The 17,327-nt window shown below is 37.2% G+C and overlaps 1 protein-coding gene across 7 annotated transcripts in view; it reads right to left on the bottom strand.

Moving 5' to 3' along the window:
* Positions 1–17,327, bottom strand: part of SATB1 (SATB homeobox 1) — a 118,327-nt gene that overhangs the window by 53,662 nt on the left and 47,338 nt on the right. For all 7 annotated transcript variants that reach the window (XM_043967296.1, XM_043967298.1, XM_043967297.1 and 4 more), the window contains 3 exons: positions 15,101–15,212; positions 11,118–11,572; positions 817–1,029 (listed from right to left, as the gene is read on the bottom strand). In XM_043967296.1, the coding sequence (XP_043823231.1) occupies positions 817–1,029; positions 11,118–11,572; positions 15,101–15,212 (780 nt within the window). The remainder of the gene's footprint in view (positions 1–816; positions 1,030–11,117; positions 11,573–15,100; positions 15,213–17,327) is intronic.

The raw sequence follows: 17,327 nt of genomic DNA, 5'->3' as shown, positions 1-17,327 counted from the left end.
TACCTATTTCTGGGGAAATGGACAAAATTCTGTATGGGTCCCCTTTTAAAGCAGCTTTCAAGGACTGTATGAAACTTAATTATGAAAGATTACAAATGAGATGATTTGTAATTGGTACCAGCTGCAGTTTATATTGGAAAGCATAAATACAAATAGAATTATTTTTTTTTCTTACCACAAATCACAAAACTCTGGACCTTAACTTGAGGGGGGAAATTGACTTTTAAGCTGTTTTTTTTTTTCCCTTTTATTTAAAAAGTCTTCCCTTAATAGTGGTAAGAGAAATATCTGATGTCTGATTATATTTTGCATAGAACAGCAAACTAGAATTTTTTTAAAACAATCTACATAGGATTTAGAGGTGGAAGGATTCTCAGAGATATTCTAGTTGGGGGTTCTCACCCTTTTTATGTTATTGACCCCTTTGGCAGGCAGAAGAAGCCTCAGTACCTTTCACAGAACAAAGTTCTTTAAAAAATTCACAATGGAAGGAAATGCTTAATTTCAGAGACTAGTGAAAATAAAAGTGTATTTAAAAAAAAAATCTAACCACGTTCATGGACTGCCAGAAATCTATCCACACACATGTGGGCTCCAGGGGTTCTTAAGAACTCCTATAGGAGGCCTGTGACTCATCCAAGGTCATCCAAATGGTAAAAGGGAAAGCCAGGATTCAAATTCAGGTTTTATTTCCCCATCTCAATCCCACTCGTCACAGGAGGCCAGATTCTAAATTACAAGGTACTCAAGGAAGAGAATTGTGGTGTGGAAACCCTTCCCTGGAAAGGAAAGGAACGAGCTGGAAGGCTCCTTTACCTGGGGAGGACGGCTGGGGGGTGTGCTTATCAGAGGTGCTGGACCCATAGCGGAGGCTGCATTCAAACTCCTTTCCCTTTCATCCTGGTAAATTCGATCCCTTTCAGCTTCCGGCAACTGCAAGAAGTTCTGCATAGCCCGGAGGTTAACCAGCAAAGACTGCGAGGCAGTCTTGGGGTCCTCTTCCTTTCGGAGGATTTCTGAGAGCAAGCCCTGCAGGGGAATGAATGCAAAAGCGTGAGCTAGTGCCTGGGTCTGGGGGAAAGCACACTGTGCCAAGTGATCCCTAAGCATTCCTTTTGCTTTTCCACTATGTGTAGAAAATGAACAGTCAGAGGCATTAATTCTGCATAGGAATATATTAGTGACAATTTAGGTGGTGTAGAAGAGAGCCTCAATTGTATTCTTAATTTTATTAAGCATCTGCTTTACATACAACATAAACTGAATCTGCCTAATTGGTCTCCTTCCTTTTAGTGGCTTAACTTGCCATGAAATCTTTCACAGTAAGACAATTGAGAGAAGTTAAGATGAAGTGAAATCCTCAGCTCAGCAACATTGGATTGCATAGTTCTCATGCTGGCTAGACCAAAGCTGCAGAAAAATCAGCGGTTCAATATGTAAAGGAAAAAAAAAATCTTGAAAAAGGAAAGACAGACTTTAAAGGAAAATGCTTCAGAAATTTGATTAAACAAATAAAAAAAATACTCCCAAGGCACCACTTTAGAAGCATTAAAAATATTGCACATTAGAATATAACCAGCTCCAATTATTTAAAAATAAGTGACACCAATTGGCCTTTCAATTTTATACTGGAGAATTACACTGACATACTCCAAATACTTTCAAATACTATCCTGCTATACCAGTAATCTAATATATGTAATGCTGAAATTTTGAACTTCAGAAGACGCAGATGTAATTTGAAATACATAACTGCTTTTCCACATTACAAGGATCCACAGTAGAATGTTAATGAAAAGAACATTTGTCCTTTTATGAAAATAGAATTTAAGATGTTGTATAGAATATCTGCATTTCCTAGATTACTAGCACCTCAAGTAAATCATATTAGTAATTTCTAGGCTGAGAATGGTCATCGGCAATATGAGAAAATTATTATGGCAAAAGGGAGCTTTTATGATTGATTCTGCCATCAAGGAGGTCATTACTATTTTATGACAAATTCTTTTATACTTTTAGAAGAATGCTTTTTAAGAAAGTGAAGATTTCCTTCTAAATGTTTCAGTTAAGTTTTTTTTTTAATTTCTATTTTTCAAGGACTAAGCTTCCTTCCCCTTTTTTCTATCTCCATCCCTTTGTGTGGAATAATGTTGGGATCACCACAGCCCATTTCGTTTCTTTGACAACAAAATGGAACCATGGATCCAAGAACTGATAGATGAAGAAGAAACAGTCTGCAAGTGGCCATCAACACTTATGATTTTCCTCTCCAAAGCTTTCATAAAAATAATATTTTGGGGAAAAACAAGGGCAGAACAGTTTGGTGAATAACTGTGAATAGCTTTATAAAATCTGCTAAAGTAGATCATTGTCAAAATAGTTGGGTGCAGACTTGATGGAGGCAACACTTTCTTCGGAATTCAGAGTAAGAAGGTTACATATAACTAATGGGGGATAGCTTCTACACAAACATATTCACATTTTGTGTCTATTGCACAAACTACATCACTAGAATAGAGATAACCACTACCAAATATTACTTAGTCGTAATTTCAAGAGAAGTTCACAAATTAGATTGAAAAATGACAACAGAGCCTTGAAGTACTTGAATTAGGCAAAGGCTATTCCTATACAATGACAAAGCCTGCAGTCAATTCAATTAAAATTCAAACAAAAAATGTCATTAGTCATCCAGATTGTTTATCTGTATGACGTCAAATAGCTCGTTTGACAGAATTTGACTGAATTGATTTAGCATGTGGTATCATAGTGACACAGCCAAAGGGATTTCTCAAAAAGTAAAAATGAAGATTTGGGGAACATTTGCCTCTTTCTGTTCATGTTCCATTTTGTCCTAATATATATGAGTGATTTCATAGATATCATTAAAAGAAAGCAGGCAAAAAAAAAAGGAAAAGAAAAGAAAAAGAAAGCAGGCAATAGATAAAGTGAGGCTATGAAATGGCTTCGTGAGTGAGGGGTGTATATATTTTATATCCATCATCTATATTATAATCTTATTAAATGACATGCATGCATAGTACACAAAAGGGTTACTAGTCAACTCTAATATTGATTGATAGAAAATTTAAAGGAATACTTCATTGAGACTTTATGAGAGTTTTGGGGAGATTATAGTGTGGTAGACATGACCCAAAGGAACAGGCTATGGGACAGAATGATTTATAAGATATCAAACAAATGTTTTCTAGGCAATTATACTGGGGAAACTTGAAATTAGACTTTGGAAAAAATTAAATTTTTCCCCTGTACACTCAGGGAAAGAAAAGACTTGTGGCAGCACAACACTAAAATACAGAAAAAGTAAAGAAAAGGGCAAGGTTAGTGAAAGGTTCTACCTTTCATTGCTTCCTACATCTAGGATGAAAAAATTTCTTGTTCAGATTAAGAAATGAGGCAGCATGGGTCACTGAGTAAAACAAAAGCTTAGTCTCAAAGTTTAAGAGCTGGTATAAATAAGTTTTATTGCGGGTCTCTCTTGTCAATTACTAGCCATACTTAGACAAATATTTTGAAGAAAAAACAATTTTTCACTCAACCTAATTATCGTAATGGTTCAAGTGCCTAATTGTTGCCTTAAAATATCTTGGGGAAAACTGAATCATTGCCACAAACTCTGAAGTAACTGTAGGTAGACCAGTGTAGATAATACCAGCTATTTTGAAACCAGTTTGCCCATTGCTTTCAATGGGGGGAGTGCCCCCTGGTGGACAATGCGTGGGAAAAGTAGCTACACAATGTTTTGACCACAGCTAATGAATATGTTAAAAAAAAATATTGGGCCACTTAGGAAATATTCTCCCCAAATATATGTGTCAGGGTATAACCAAAGGAAAACACTTGAATAAGTAAGTTGTTTTTGTAGGTACAGCCACCGTTTTTTTTGCTCCCCCTTACAGTTACCATGGAGGAGACTTGCTATTAGTCTATCTAAGGGGTCACTTCATAATGCACAATGGTCATTCAGTAACAAAATCTCCTTAGACAAGGGCCCAACATGAATATGCCTTTCAATGATTTCTGCTATTCGAGTCAATAGTGGTATAGCACAATCCCAGAGTCTCTCACTTATTATTTAATATGAGGTGCTGAAATGCCTGTATGCAAACTTACTGAAGATATTTAACACACTTATTACTTTATCTGGTTTGGGGGAAGGGAACTGTCTCTATGATATCATGTTAAAGTCATGGGCACTTTAGTGTTATTTGTGCTTGGATGGCCATTCATCAAAACCTCACATCTCACAAAAGTTAAATACAGATGCTACAAAGATTCTGGCCTACTATGGCAGGAGACCAGAATCTCATATGCTATGTTTTAGAGTTTACAAGGCACATCATCAAGTGCGAGGGTCTTACATGGTATCTGCATCCCCATTCTCTCTCTCTCTCTCTCTCTCTCTCTCTCTCTCTCTCTCACACACACACACACACACACACACACACACACACACACACACATATGCCATTTTTGCCCCTCATTAAAAAATATATTGAAATTAGCACTAATGTTTTTAAGAGGGCAAAAATAAAAATCCAGAAAAACTTAGCTAGTTGGGAAAAACATTTAATACCAATTTTATTTATTTCCCTTCTTTAAAATCCAATTGTGATACTTCATTCTAACACAGAAAAAACCCTACATTCTTAAAAGACTCGCTGGCAAAGAATAAGCTCTAAGCCTGTGCAACGGCTGTTTTCCTCCTGCCCGGAATGCTTTCCTTTGCAAACTCAGAGCCTTAGAATTCCTCGATTCCTTTAGTATTCTTCCTGAAGGCAGGCCAACCTGGTCTCCCTGACTGCTAGTGCTTTCTCTACTAAGATTACTTTCCATCTAATATTTATTTCTCTTGTATGTCCCGATATGTGTATGCATGTGCATACATATGTGTAGCTATGTATGTGGGTATACATGTCTAGTTCCCCCATTAGAACCAATATTAGCTTGCTGAGGGCAGAGGTTCACTTCCAGAATGGGCCTGGTGACGGATTCTGCCTGTTGTGTGAGGACTAGCCTAGAGTGAAGCAGTTCCAATGGTCACACGACAAAGAGGAGGAAGGACAGATGGACAGTCAGACTACTTCACTGGTTCTCTCAATCAGGAGAAAGGAAGGAAGGCCTCTAGAACATTAGGGGGACCCACTGTGAGGAACATATGGGAGGGGGAAGACAAGGATCACAACAAGGATGGATACGCACAGGCTGAGTACAGTCCGCATCTTTGGACAGGACTAGGTAGCCAGGTGGTGGCATAGCAAATACAGCAATGGGCCTGGAGTCAGGGAAACCCAAGTTCAAATTTGACTTTAGACACTCACTAGCTGTGTGATCTTGGGCAGGTCACAACTTCTGTCTGCCTCCATTTCCTCATCTATAAAATTACGATAATAATAGCACCTGCCTACTGGGGCTGCTACGAGAATCAACTGAGGTACTACTTGTAAAGTGCTTGGCACACTGCCTGATACACAGAAGGTGATCTCTAAATCCTAGTTGCTGTTGTTGTTGTTATTTATTCATCACCATTATTTAAGGTGTAGAAGGGTTGTGACCTTCACTGACAGGAGATGCATCTGTATGAATGAAATTTTAGAAGCTTGAATTATGAAAAGACTTCCTCCTAGCATGGAGGTTTTCCAAGTATTAATCTATAGCCTTTCAAACTGATTTTATCACAGGGAAATTTCAAATTATTTTGCAATTTAGGTTCATAGTTGGGAAGTAAAAGTTCTAAAACTTTTTTCAATGGAAAAAAAAATGAATATGTAAAGAGATTCCTAAGCCTGTTTATTTTTAGACTCCCAAAGAAGAGCTTGCAAGTCATCACAAGCACAGTTCATTACTAATTGTAAAAAAATGTTCAATAAATATTATCAGTACTTTCCAAAGCTAATTATGAATTCTTTCAAACAGCAGATAAATGAAAGTGTCTGCCAATTTGAACAAAAACATAGCCTGTCTGGCCTCCACTTTGTCTCCTCTTTGAACATAATCACTGATTCAGATAGATTTTTATCAGCTTCATGGAACTTCAAAGCATGTACAAAGAAAATATGATTTGATGAAACCTCCCCCAAATATGTAAAGCACCTCAGAGTGCTCGGAATGCCCCATTTGCAGTGAATTTGAAATCACATGTCCAGGTGAAAGATACTTTTCTAACTCCACCCCCTCACCTGGACCTTTGCCAGGTAAGTTATAAGCAGACACATTCATCTATGTCGTTTAGTAGCAAAAAGAGTACTGTCACCGTGGTATAAGAGCACCTTTTTACCTTTGATTCAATAGTGATATGGAGAGTGGGCTTTTTCTTAAATTACACTGCAAAGAATTATATGAACACATTGGCAATTTCTGTTATACTTAAGCAGGCAAATTTCTCTCCACCAGATAATTTACAGAACTCAAATTCAATAAAACATTGCATGATGGTCCATTACTGTTATCAGTTTTGAATAATCCATCTTCATTCTTCATTTTACTGGAAAATAAAGTATGCCAAAGACAAAAGGGGGAAAAGAAAGGAAAAGGCCTGAGAATGGGATCCAAGGAAACCCTGGGTTTTATTTTAAAATCCCACTGCTACATAGATATGGACAACATGTACAATACATGTGACACATATAGAAGCTGAATCCTCTCTGTTTAAATAGCAACTTTCCAGAAATATATAAAAGCTGCTGTTTATTTAGAAGCTTTAGAAAAATTTTAAAAATATATTGGCCTATACTAAAACCTCATGAAACAGGCACAACTAATTGGCCTCTCTTGAGATTTAGTCTCTTCCATAGTAATTCATGTAAATTTCTACCAAATACAAAAAGCAAAAGGGGAAGTTTCTTCAAATTTAAGAAATGATTTTTTAAAAACTTTACCACAAGTGAATTATATTTGTAGCATTATACAATTCTACAATGTAGAATATACAAATTATATTTGTAGGACTTTCTTAAGTAATTGGGGGGGTGGGGCTGCTATGGTTGTGAAGGACCTATGCGGCTCCTGCTGATGTATTATGGTGCGTGCAAATGTAGTAAATATGAAATTCCCAGGGCTCAAATCCTCAAGTTCCTCAGTTTCATCAATTTGGGATTCCTGTCCAATGATGAGGACTGCCCATTTAGTGTGATCCTTGTCTGCCTCCTCCCATATGTTCCTCACAGTGGGTCCTCCTAATGTTCTAGAGGCCTTCCTTCCTTTCTCCTGACTGAGAGAACCATTGAAGTACTCTGTCCCTGCCATCCCTCAGCCTTGCCATGTGACAAACCCATCTTCTTGTCCTCCCACTCATTTCCTTGATGGCATATTTTTGAAGTGCCTCATTGGTTGTAGCCTATGCACACCCACCAGGCACCTCTCGGCTGCCCTCTATGTGATATTATTCAGGAACTATTGTAATTAATACATGCTTGCCAACCAGAAAGAAAGAACCAGAACTATGTGTGTCCAGACCATCATCCCTCCTTCCTCTTCCGATTGCTTATGTGACAACAGTGTCTTTGTCTGATTATGTCATAAAGCTTTGCATTTGTATGTACATATTTTACACTATTTAAAAAAAACTTAAGTTGGAATTGCACATTGTAATAAGTGCACACAAATGTGTGATGTGAGATTTAACTGTGCAGAGCTCCAGATATATGCATATGCATTAGCATGTGTATTTTAGTACTCTACGCTAACACCATACACTAACACTCTGCACCTGCTTTTATTGAAATGCATACACTTTGAAATAAACACACTACATGCATTCATATGAATGTATAATCAATAAAATAAATGCAGCTGTGTTTTTTTAAGTGTGACCACCCAAAATACATGCATGCTTGCGTGTGCAAAAACTATGTCTCCGAAACTGCATACTTAAATAGAAGGATATGGTGAAATGTACCCAGCAAATGATTTATAATGAACTGTTTCAAACAATTTCTTACTGAGAACTATCCCTATGCCAGCAGTGAAGATGTTAACTGAAACACTTTTCATGTCATTCCAGAATAAAATAAATAGTTCTTTTAAAAATGGGTTAGACATTAAGGTGGTTTTTATTAAAGTGCTCTGCATCTAGCTGTACCAAATTTTCTGTATCTTCCTCTCCTATCTCAGAAAAACAGTCACTTCTTATGTGACATTAGCCACTGAGTTGGTTTCTCGGTGATTTAAATCGCACACAAGTAAAGACCATATAATGTTTTACTATCACAAATAGCTCCTATGAATAGAAAAATAGGACCAAAGATCTGCAGCTGGAAGGGACCCTAGAGCTCATTTAATCCAATCCTTCCTTCATTTTAGAAATGGGGAAACCGAGTCCAGAGAGCTTCACTGATTTGCTTAAGGCCACATATTTACTAAATGGTAACACTTGGGATTCAAACCCGGACAGCTAGGTGGTACAGTGGACAGAGGGTGAGACTCAGGAGTCAGGAAGACCTGATTTTCAGTTTTGCTTCAGACCCCAGCTGTGGGGCTTTGGGCAAGTCACTTAACCTCTCTGTGCCTCAGTTTCCTCATCTGTAAAATGAGGATAATCAATTTTACCTAACTCACAGGGATGAAATGAGATTACGTAGAGTTTAAAGGGCTTTGCAAAACTTATAGTGCTTTATAAATACTGACACCAAATCCCTGCCCACTTTCACTATCAATCTTCTCAGAAATGACAATATCACCAGTGCTCTCTAAAAATAAAAACTGTGTTGATAAGGGATAGTTTTTCTCCATCTCCCATTCTACCTGTCACTCTCTGTACTCTCTACCATAAGAAACCTTTAGTAATTCTTAGCAATTATCAATGTATCTTTGTCTTACTGTGTTAATCAATGTTACCTTAGACAGTAAGCTATGAAGTAACCAAGGCTTGTATGGGTTTAATTTGAGTCGAGTGCTTCATTAAGTATCATGAATTGGTTGCTAATAAAGAATGCTACCTACAGTAGTAACAAGTAGTATTTTAGACCTACTCTAGTCTAAACATATGGAGATATGAAATTAAGTTGCCAGATAACTTTAAAATGTACAACACATTATTTCAGGTAAAAAGCTGTGAATCAACTTGTTATGCAAATTCTGCTAATGACTTTATATTCATCTTCGGCATTTTAACCACTCACAAAGTCAAAAGGATAACCTTAAAAGAAGATGAAGTGAGTCAAGTAAACAAACTCAGGACAATGATGTTAAAATCCAAAATATTAAAAGAACCTAATTCCTTGGATCTAGCCACCATTACGTACTACCTTCCTTTCATGCTCATGGCAAAAAACTCCACCTTCCATCATGGCAGCAGTAGCAAAACAAACAACCAAACAAGAACATTTATTTCTAAATGCCACAGTGCAGAAAACTTGAGTTCAAAGGCTGGATTTGCTTTTTACCACCTGTGTGATCTTGGACAAGTTATTTAACTTATTTGGCTCAAGTTTTCTAATCTGTAAATGAAGATGGTAGGATGACAAGAGAGTCTCTAAAGGTTCCTTCTAGGGCTAGGTCCGATGATCTCTTAATTAAAAACCATTTAATTTTTAATTTAATGTTTCTCAAAACATTTTATCTCATTATTTCACATATACATAACTTCTCCCTCCCCTTCTGCTCTGTCACCAAAATAAAAGTGTTCAGTGTTTATTGATGGGAATGTCTATTCTGGATTTGATAAAGTATAGATTCTAATAGCAAAAGCTGCCTGAAGAACAGGTAATAATGGGACCCCAGATGATGTTGGAAGAGGGGTAGGGGTGCAGATACTACAGCTAGTAAAAAATAAAAAGTATGAATGACAGCAATGAGGAGAGTGACTATGTTATGCTAATTTATTATGCTAATGAACTATACTGCTGCCATCACTTAACAGCTGATCATAGCTGGTCTCCACAATCCCCTCAGTACTTCCCCAGGATCCCTAGTTTGAAAAAAAAAAAAAGCTATAGAATGAATTTGAAATAAAATACCTAGCATTATTACATTTATTTTTTCACCTGTTCAGCTTGTATAGATGCAAAATAACTCACACTTTTATAGTATTTTAAGATTTCCAAAGCATCTTCCTTACAACAACACCTTGAGATAGGCAAAGTATCATGCCCACTTACAGATGATAAAGTTGAGGCTTAAAAATGAAGCGATTATTTGCAGCACAAGGGAAGAGTTCTTATCTAATAAATAGTTTCTTGAAATCAGCTAAGCCAATGAATAGGCACATGACCTTGGGCATATGTCAGTCTCTTTTGACTTCATTTTCCTCACCAATAAAATAATCAAGTTGTTCCCAATCACTGGAAATTCCCTAACATTTAAAGTATTCTATGATTCATATTGTTGTTCAGTTGTTTCAGTCTTGTCTGACTCTTTGTGACCCCAATTTGAGGTTTTCTTGGCAAAGATACTAGAGTGGTTTACCACTTCCTTTTCCAGCTCATTTTACAGATGAGGAAACTGAGGTAAAGTGACTTGCCCAGGGTCATATCATGTTTGAAGCCAAATTTCAACTCAGGTCTTCCTGACTCCAGGCCAGGAGCTCTGTCCACTGTACCACCTAGCTGTCTTCTCTGATTCATGGGATGACATGAGGATATAGCTAACATTAACTTTTAACACCTGCTCCTTTGGTAGCATTCATGAGTGGGCCCTGAATGGGATCCAATTCACAGTTATCATTCTAGTCACCCTCTGCCAGTGAGGAAGTCAATGTGAACTAGAAACTGGATGGAAGATATGGTAGTATTCCTAAGGCACGATTAGGAATAGCCAACAATGGCAGGTTGTATTAAAGTAGATTTCATGTCTCAGCCTAGACACTGACAGACAGCACCCGTGTAGAGATGATCCAAGAGGAGAAAACCACCAACAATGAGAGAGAAAGAACATATACGGCATGCACAAATAAGAAAATTTCTTTCAAAATCCAAGCCAACTAGGGGGCGGCTAGGTGGCACAGTAGATAAAGCACCGGCCCTGGAGTCAGGAGGACCTGAGTCCAAATCCGGCCTCAGACACCTGACACTTACTAGCCGTGTGACCCTGGGCAAGTCACTTAACCCCCATTGCCCTGCAAAAAAAAAAAAATTTAAAAAGAATCCAAGCCAACTGACCTGAGTTCTGTTAAAAGCCACACGTGCAAATACTGCCTGGGAGATTCCTGCTCTTTTCAGTTCATCTCGCACCCACTGGTAGATTTCGGAAGACACCTCTGTGTTGGTAGAGACCTGTTGCTCCAACGGCTTGTTCATAGATCTACTGACAGGGGGAGGGTGGTTCAAGTACTGTTGGTTTAAGGATTGCTGGGCTAAGAGTCTGTTCACTGCATATTGCTGGTTCAGCAACTGAGCCATCACCAACTGTTGATTTACCAACTGAGGACTAATAGGAGTAGATACAAGTCCAGGGTGCAGGTTTGGAAGAGGGGTGCGGACCGATGGTTGGCTGCCATGAGAAAGCTGCACAGGGGATGGAGGCTGCTCAGCAGTATTCCCTGGGACTGGCTGCTGCCCAAAGTTGACATGGTTGGCACCTTGCTGGGATAGTTCAGAAAGGCTATCCATCTCAACTACAGTGGACCAAAAAAAAAAAAAGCACCATTTCTTAGAAAATAATTATAATAATAAGAGGTCACATTTAATTAGATCTTTAATGTTTACATAGTACTTTACTATCCAAGGTACACTATAAATAATCATGATAGTTTCCAGAACAGAAAGAGAATGGATTCTCCAATAACCCAAATCAGGTAAAACTGAGGACAATCCATGTGTAGACTGCCACCAAATCATTCCATTTGACCTATGAACTCATTATAATAACAAATAAAGAACAAAGTTTGTTGCTATTTCCCAAGATGTTGCATGACATATTTTGGCTTTGGACTCTTTAAATATGTCACTTTATATTAATAAAGTTATTTAATCAAATGACATAAAAGATAGTCACTTTATCATTTTAATAACATTAATAAAGTTATTTAGACAAGTGACATAAAAGATAGTCATTTGTTCAGGGATAAGGATGACAAGTTTAGGTAAGATGAGATATAATTTACAATCAGTCATTCAACAAGTATTTTAAAGTTCCTACTATGTGCCAAGTACTGGATAAGTGCTGGGGATACAAAGAACAAATAATGCATTGTGCACATACATGTGTATATGTACATGTATGTTACTGCATGTATAGGTATAGAATCCTATTAGGAAAAGAGAAATAAGACCACTATTTCTCCTGGCTTCCCCATTTTCCTTTAAGTCTCAGCTAAAGTCCCACTTGCTGTCAGAAGCCTTTCCTAGTCCTCCTTAATGTTTGTACATACTTGTTTGCAGGTTGTTTCCTCTATTATATGGTGAGCTTGAGAAAGGAAATCACCCCGCCTTTATATCCCAAGCTGTAAAAAGCACAATGCCTAGAATATAGTAGGTATTTAATAATTGTTGATTTGCCTTGAATTTGAAGTCAGAAGACGTATTCAAATGCCAATTCTTCTATTTATTACCCACGTGATATGCATATCTAGAGATATCTCCACTCCAAATGTTCATTTGGACTATTTGTGCCTGACCTGTGGTAGAGCCTTCTGAGTTCATATTGGTCTGATCAGCTACAGTCATATACACTGTACCTTGATGTCAACATAGTGGTGTCATTTTGTTTGTCTTTGAGAACAAAGGACAACCAACCAACCAACCAACCAACCCATGTGACCATGAGCAAATCACTCTCCCTTTCTGGATCTCAGTTCCCACACCAATATTATGCATAGATTGGACTAAGTGACTTTTAAACCCTCACACAGCTTTAAAGCCTATGAGCCTATCATTCTACAATATATTCTTGCTTTGAGTCTCCACGGAATCAGGGAAATAGTATATTGGGCCATAAAAAATGATTATCTGTTCCCATTAGAAAGTTTTGTTTTTCCTAAGAATTATTTCTACAAGAAGCTATGGTGGTGAAACTGTTTTTCATTCACACTTAAAATCATTTTGGGGTTTGTTTGTTTTTTGCAGGGCAATGAGGGTTAAGTGACTTGCCCAGGGTCACACAGCTGGTAAATGTCAAGTGTCTGAGGTCAGATTTGAACTCAGCTGCTCCTGGATCCGGGGCCCATGCTTTATCCACTGCACCACCTAGCTGCCCCCTACTTAAAATCATTTTTACCAAAAATGAACGGTCATTTTAGTGCTGTGGTGATGCTGGAGCCATTCATGCCCCCCCCCCCCCCCCGCCCTCCCCTGGCATAAGCTTCTACACAGGCCAGGTATCCCACAGGGGCTGACAGCTATATGTGTTTCAAACATTCTGCTGCCGGGAAGATGCTGCTTTTATTTTCCTCAGTGTAAAAGCTGAACATGGAGCTGTAAATAGGCATTTCCCCCCAAATACCACACTATGCTTCCCTTGTGTAGACACCAGCTAAGTCTTAATCATCATTTCTCATTATCACTAAATATTCAAACTTTACATTTGGAAGAACTTATCACACTGCTGAAGTTAACTGGCATATGCAAACTATAACCAAGGATGGGGGAGAGAAACCTTCTATTTCTACAACCAAATGTAGAGATCAGCCCAAGTGGGCCATTCACATAGAATAGTAATTCAAGCAATTATCACAAAAGTGATGCATTGTCTTCATTACAGCCTTAAGCTATAAAAGGCGAGGAATCTGTTTGGGTAGATGGATGGTTTTTTCTCCAACTACTAAAAGCTAAAACATGCTCAAAATTCAGATTCTCCTGCTTCCTAAAGCCTTTAAAAAGATATTAATAATTATTTTTCTTAATAGAATGAATTTGCAGAAGCTCTCTAGAAATAGGTTGAAAACAGGATATAAGATCCAAAGTTAGGTTAATATCACATACTTCAACATTAACATAATTTTTAAAAGACAGTATGAAAGAATGTGAAAGTGGAGGTTCTTATTAGGAATAAAAACACAGTCTCAAAATAGTGTTTTGATTTTGTCAACACTAAGAATTTCCTCATATTCCTCATAATTTGGCGAGACTGACAGGTGGTCTAGAAAGAGCTTAAAACTTGGATTCAGAAACCCTGGGTTCTCCTCCTGACTTGGAGTCACACCCAAGAATTTTAAGCCTTAGTTTTCTCCTCTATAAAATGGGGGTAATAATATACGACTAACCTTACATAATTTTTTAAAATGAGGAAATAATTCCATTCATTCTATATCTCTTATATGTCACTGGCTAGTTACATGCTGTTTCTCCTATTAGAATATGAGCTTCCTGAAGGTAGGGATTGGTTTTGTCTTTCTTTGTATCCTCAAGACACTTAGCACAGTGTCTTGCACCTATTACTTGCTTAATAAATGCTTACTGACTATTTGTAATCCCTTCAAGTATTAGATAAATGTCAGTTATTAATATCAATAGAAGACACTAACAGAAGGTAAATACTTAGGTAAAACAAATACACGTTTTAACCCTATCATTCTTGAAACCCTTCATTATCCTTACCTATCCTTTTGTAATCCTTTTCTAATTCATTTTCTCCATAACAAATGTTGATATTATGAGGTAAAACCACTTATTAGGAAGGGTCAGTGAGGTGGGAAGTCATTGGTCAGCACAGATGATTTGTTCCTGAAGATCCTTGGGGTGAAGTCAATTACTAAATGATCTACTTAACAAAGTGCTAAAATAACCTTCCTGATAGATAGGTACTTCATAAAAACATGAATTATTCCTTTCAAATTGTTTGTAAAAATCACACAATTTTCCACCCCCCATAAAAAGCCACTTAATCCTGAGAGAGATCATATCTAATATTAGTTATTCAAGACCTTGTTAGGTCTTTATAGAGATGTTGCAAAATGACAGCTTCCCTCCTCATTCCATGATTTCCTGCATGTCTGACAACCAAGTCAGTTTGGCTGATTTAAACACAAACATTTATTGAATTTAATTATCTCATTATACTCATACCCCAAAAAAAAGAAACATACTAAATTGATCTCTAATTGGGCAATCAAAATAGCTGGCTTTAGATATGATTGTGATAGCCCCCCCTCCAGCACCAATGACATGTAATGGTATGTGGCCCCCTTACAACGCTTCCTGCTTACCCAGCATATCTTTTGTCTTCTTGAAATGTTTATACCACCTTCCAAATTCTTGACATTTTGCTGCTGATACATTTGCATAGTAAGTGCTGTTCACAATGGATGAAATCATACTCTGCATGAAAAGGGGGGAAAACATTTGTAATATATAGCAGCACAAGTTGGAACACAGAAATTATTTCAATTGTTAAAACCATATTTTTTTATCATCTGAGTACCATAACAATTTTTTTTTTACCCTTTAGCCTAGAGCTTCAACTTAAAATTCATTAAGCAGAAAATCAAACATTTGTTTTAGATGGAATGGAAAGAAACAATCCACAGAGACAAGGATAAAGCTATCCAACAGTAGACTTGTTAACTTCAACATAGCATCTCTAGATTCTAATTCAAAGACTTCTATGTACTCTGGGCTTGTAAAGCTTCCATTGAGCCCAAATAACTGCACATACATCTTATGCCTGTAAGGCCACAATATAGTTACTACCTCAAGAACTTATGATTGCATTACATATAGCTATTATCTTCATTCTCCATATATCAGTTTCACTAGGAGAGGCAGAATGGTGTAGTGGATAAGAGAACCTGCCTCAGAATAGGAATATCTGCATTCAAGTCCAATCTCTGGCACATACTTGGCTGTGTGACCCTGGGCAAGTAACTTAACCTCTCTACGTTCTGGGTAACACCCTAAGACTGTAAGTGGTATCAAAGGCACTGACATGCTTTGGTGGAAGGAGTATTTTCACCTAAGAGTTCCCTCTATCAATGATATTATAAGACTGTTTCCCTGTCCTACACACTGACCTACTGAGAGGCGGTCTGGGAGTGGATGGGTGAGTGAATATGTTGTTATTATAAAAGGTCAGAATGACTACATGTAAGAGGGCAACTTAAAATAGTCATAGGGAACCAATGTATGAAGGGGAAATAATTTATTATTAGATTTAATTCAATTTGAAAACAAATCATGAGTCTAAATCTTAGCCTGGCCATAAAACTCTCTTAAGAGAAAAACATTTGAAACTAAGAAAAAATGTACTTTAAGTATATTTCTTTTCTTTTCAATCAATTATTTGAGAGCAAAGGCAGTCTAGTTTCTAAAACATGAAAGGCAAGAAAGACAATGAAAAGTTTATTATTTTTTTCCACTTTCAAAATAGGGAAGTAGGTTTTTAAACAAACAAAATGAAACCTTATCACTATAATTTCAGTGAAAAGAACCATGTTCAAAAAAAATAAATAATTCTCCCCATCCCATACATAATAACCAGTCAATAGTGAGTACATTAAAGACATTTCCCATTGAGTCTTAAAAATAATTAGATTTCCAATTACTCTCCCCCTCCCTGCTCCAACCCTTTGTGTATAAAAGCTTGCATTTCAAACTTTTGTTGGACTATGGTGAAATAATTTACAGAATAGAAGCATTGTTCTATGGACAGTTAATAACCAGAAAAGCCAGTTTGGGGACAAAGATACAAAATATTTTTCTATCACTGTCTACTTTAAAGCTATTTCTAATTTAAAGTTGTGCTCTTCTGGTTATTGACTCCACTGAAATTCATTATCAGGGTTAGTTTTACAGTGTATACAGGCTAGTAATATGGAAATTTGGGGGGGGTGGAGTTTATAAGAGCTTGACTAAAAACACGTGCTATAGTCTGTTACTTTTGCAAAACAGAGATAGCCTAGCAAAGGGACACTGTGACAAACTTCATGTCTGCTACTCATTGCTTTTACATTCATTTCCACATTTTCATACCACTAAAATTCTACTTCTGAAAGTGCTTGAGATGCTGTCATTAAATCCAATGGTGTGCAATTTAAATAAGAGCCTGTTACAATCACCAGTGTAAAAGAGCCTTATAGAAGTTGCCAAAACTAAAGCCTAAAGATTCCCTGATCCAGTTAACAATCCATCAGCATCAATGAAGCTTATTCCATTGGAATAATGGAGCAGTATCCTCAGACACTAATAAAACTATTGAGACTATCTTATGGATAATGAGGATTTCTCCCAATGGATAATAGCTAATATTCTTCTGCTCGAGTCCAACTTTTTAAAAAAATTCTATGATACCCATCCAGACATCCAAGTAGGTTCTTGAATACCAATATCACCACTGCAGTAGAGCATGTGTGAATTTTAACCATTCATTGGAAAGCTCTTGATTTTAAAAATTATGCTTATCTATCTATATTGGGGAAGTTTTTAAATGCCAAATGC

Source organism: Dromiciops gliroides, chromosome 5, assembly GCF_019393635.1.
Source record: "Dromiciops gliroides isolate mDroGli1 chromosome 5, mDroGli1.pri, whole genome shotgun sequence".
In the NCBI taxonomy this organism is placed as follows: domain Eukaryota; kingdom Metazoa; phylum Chordata; class Mammalia; order Microbiotheria; family Microbiotheriidae; genus Dromiciops; species Dromiciops gliroides.
This window is presented reverse-complemented; position numbering and strand designations above follow the sequence as displayed.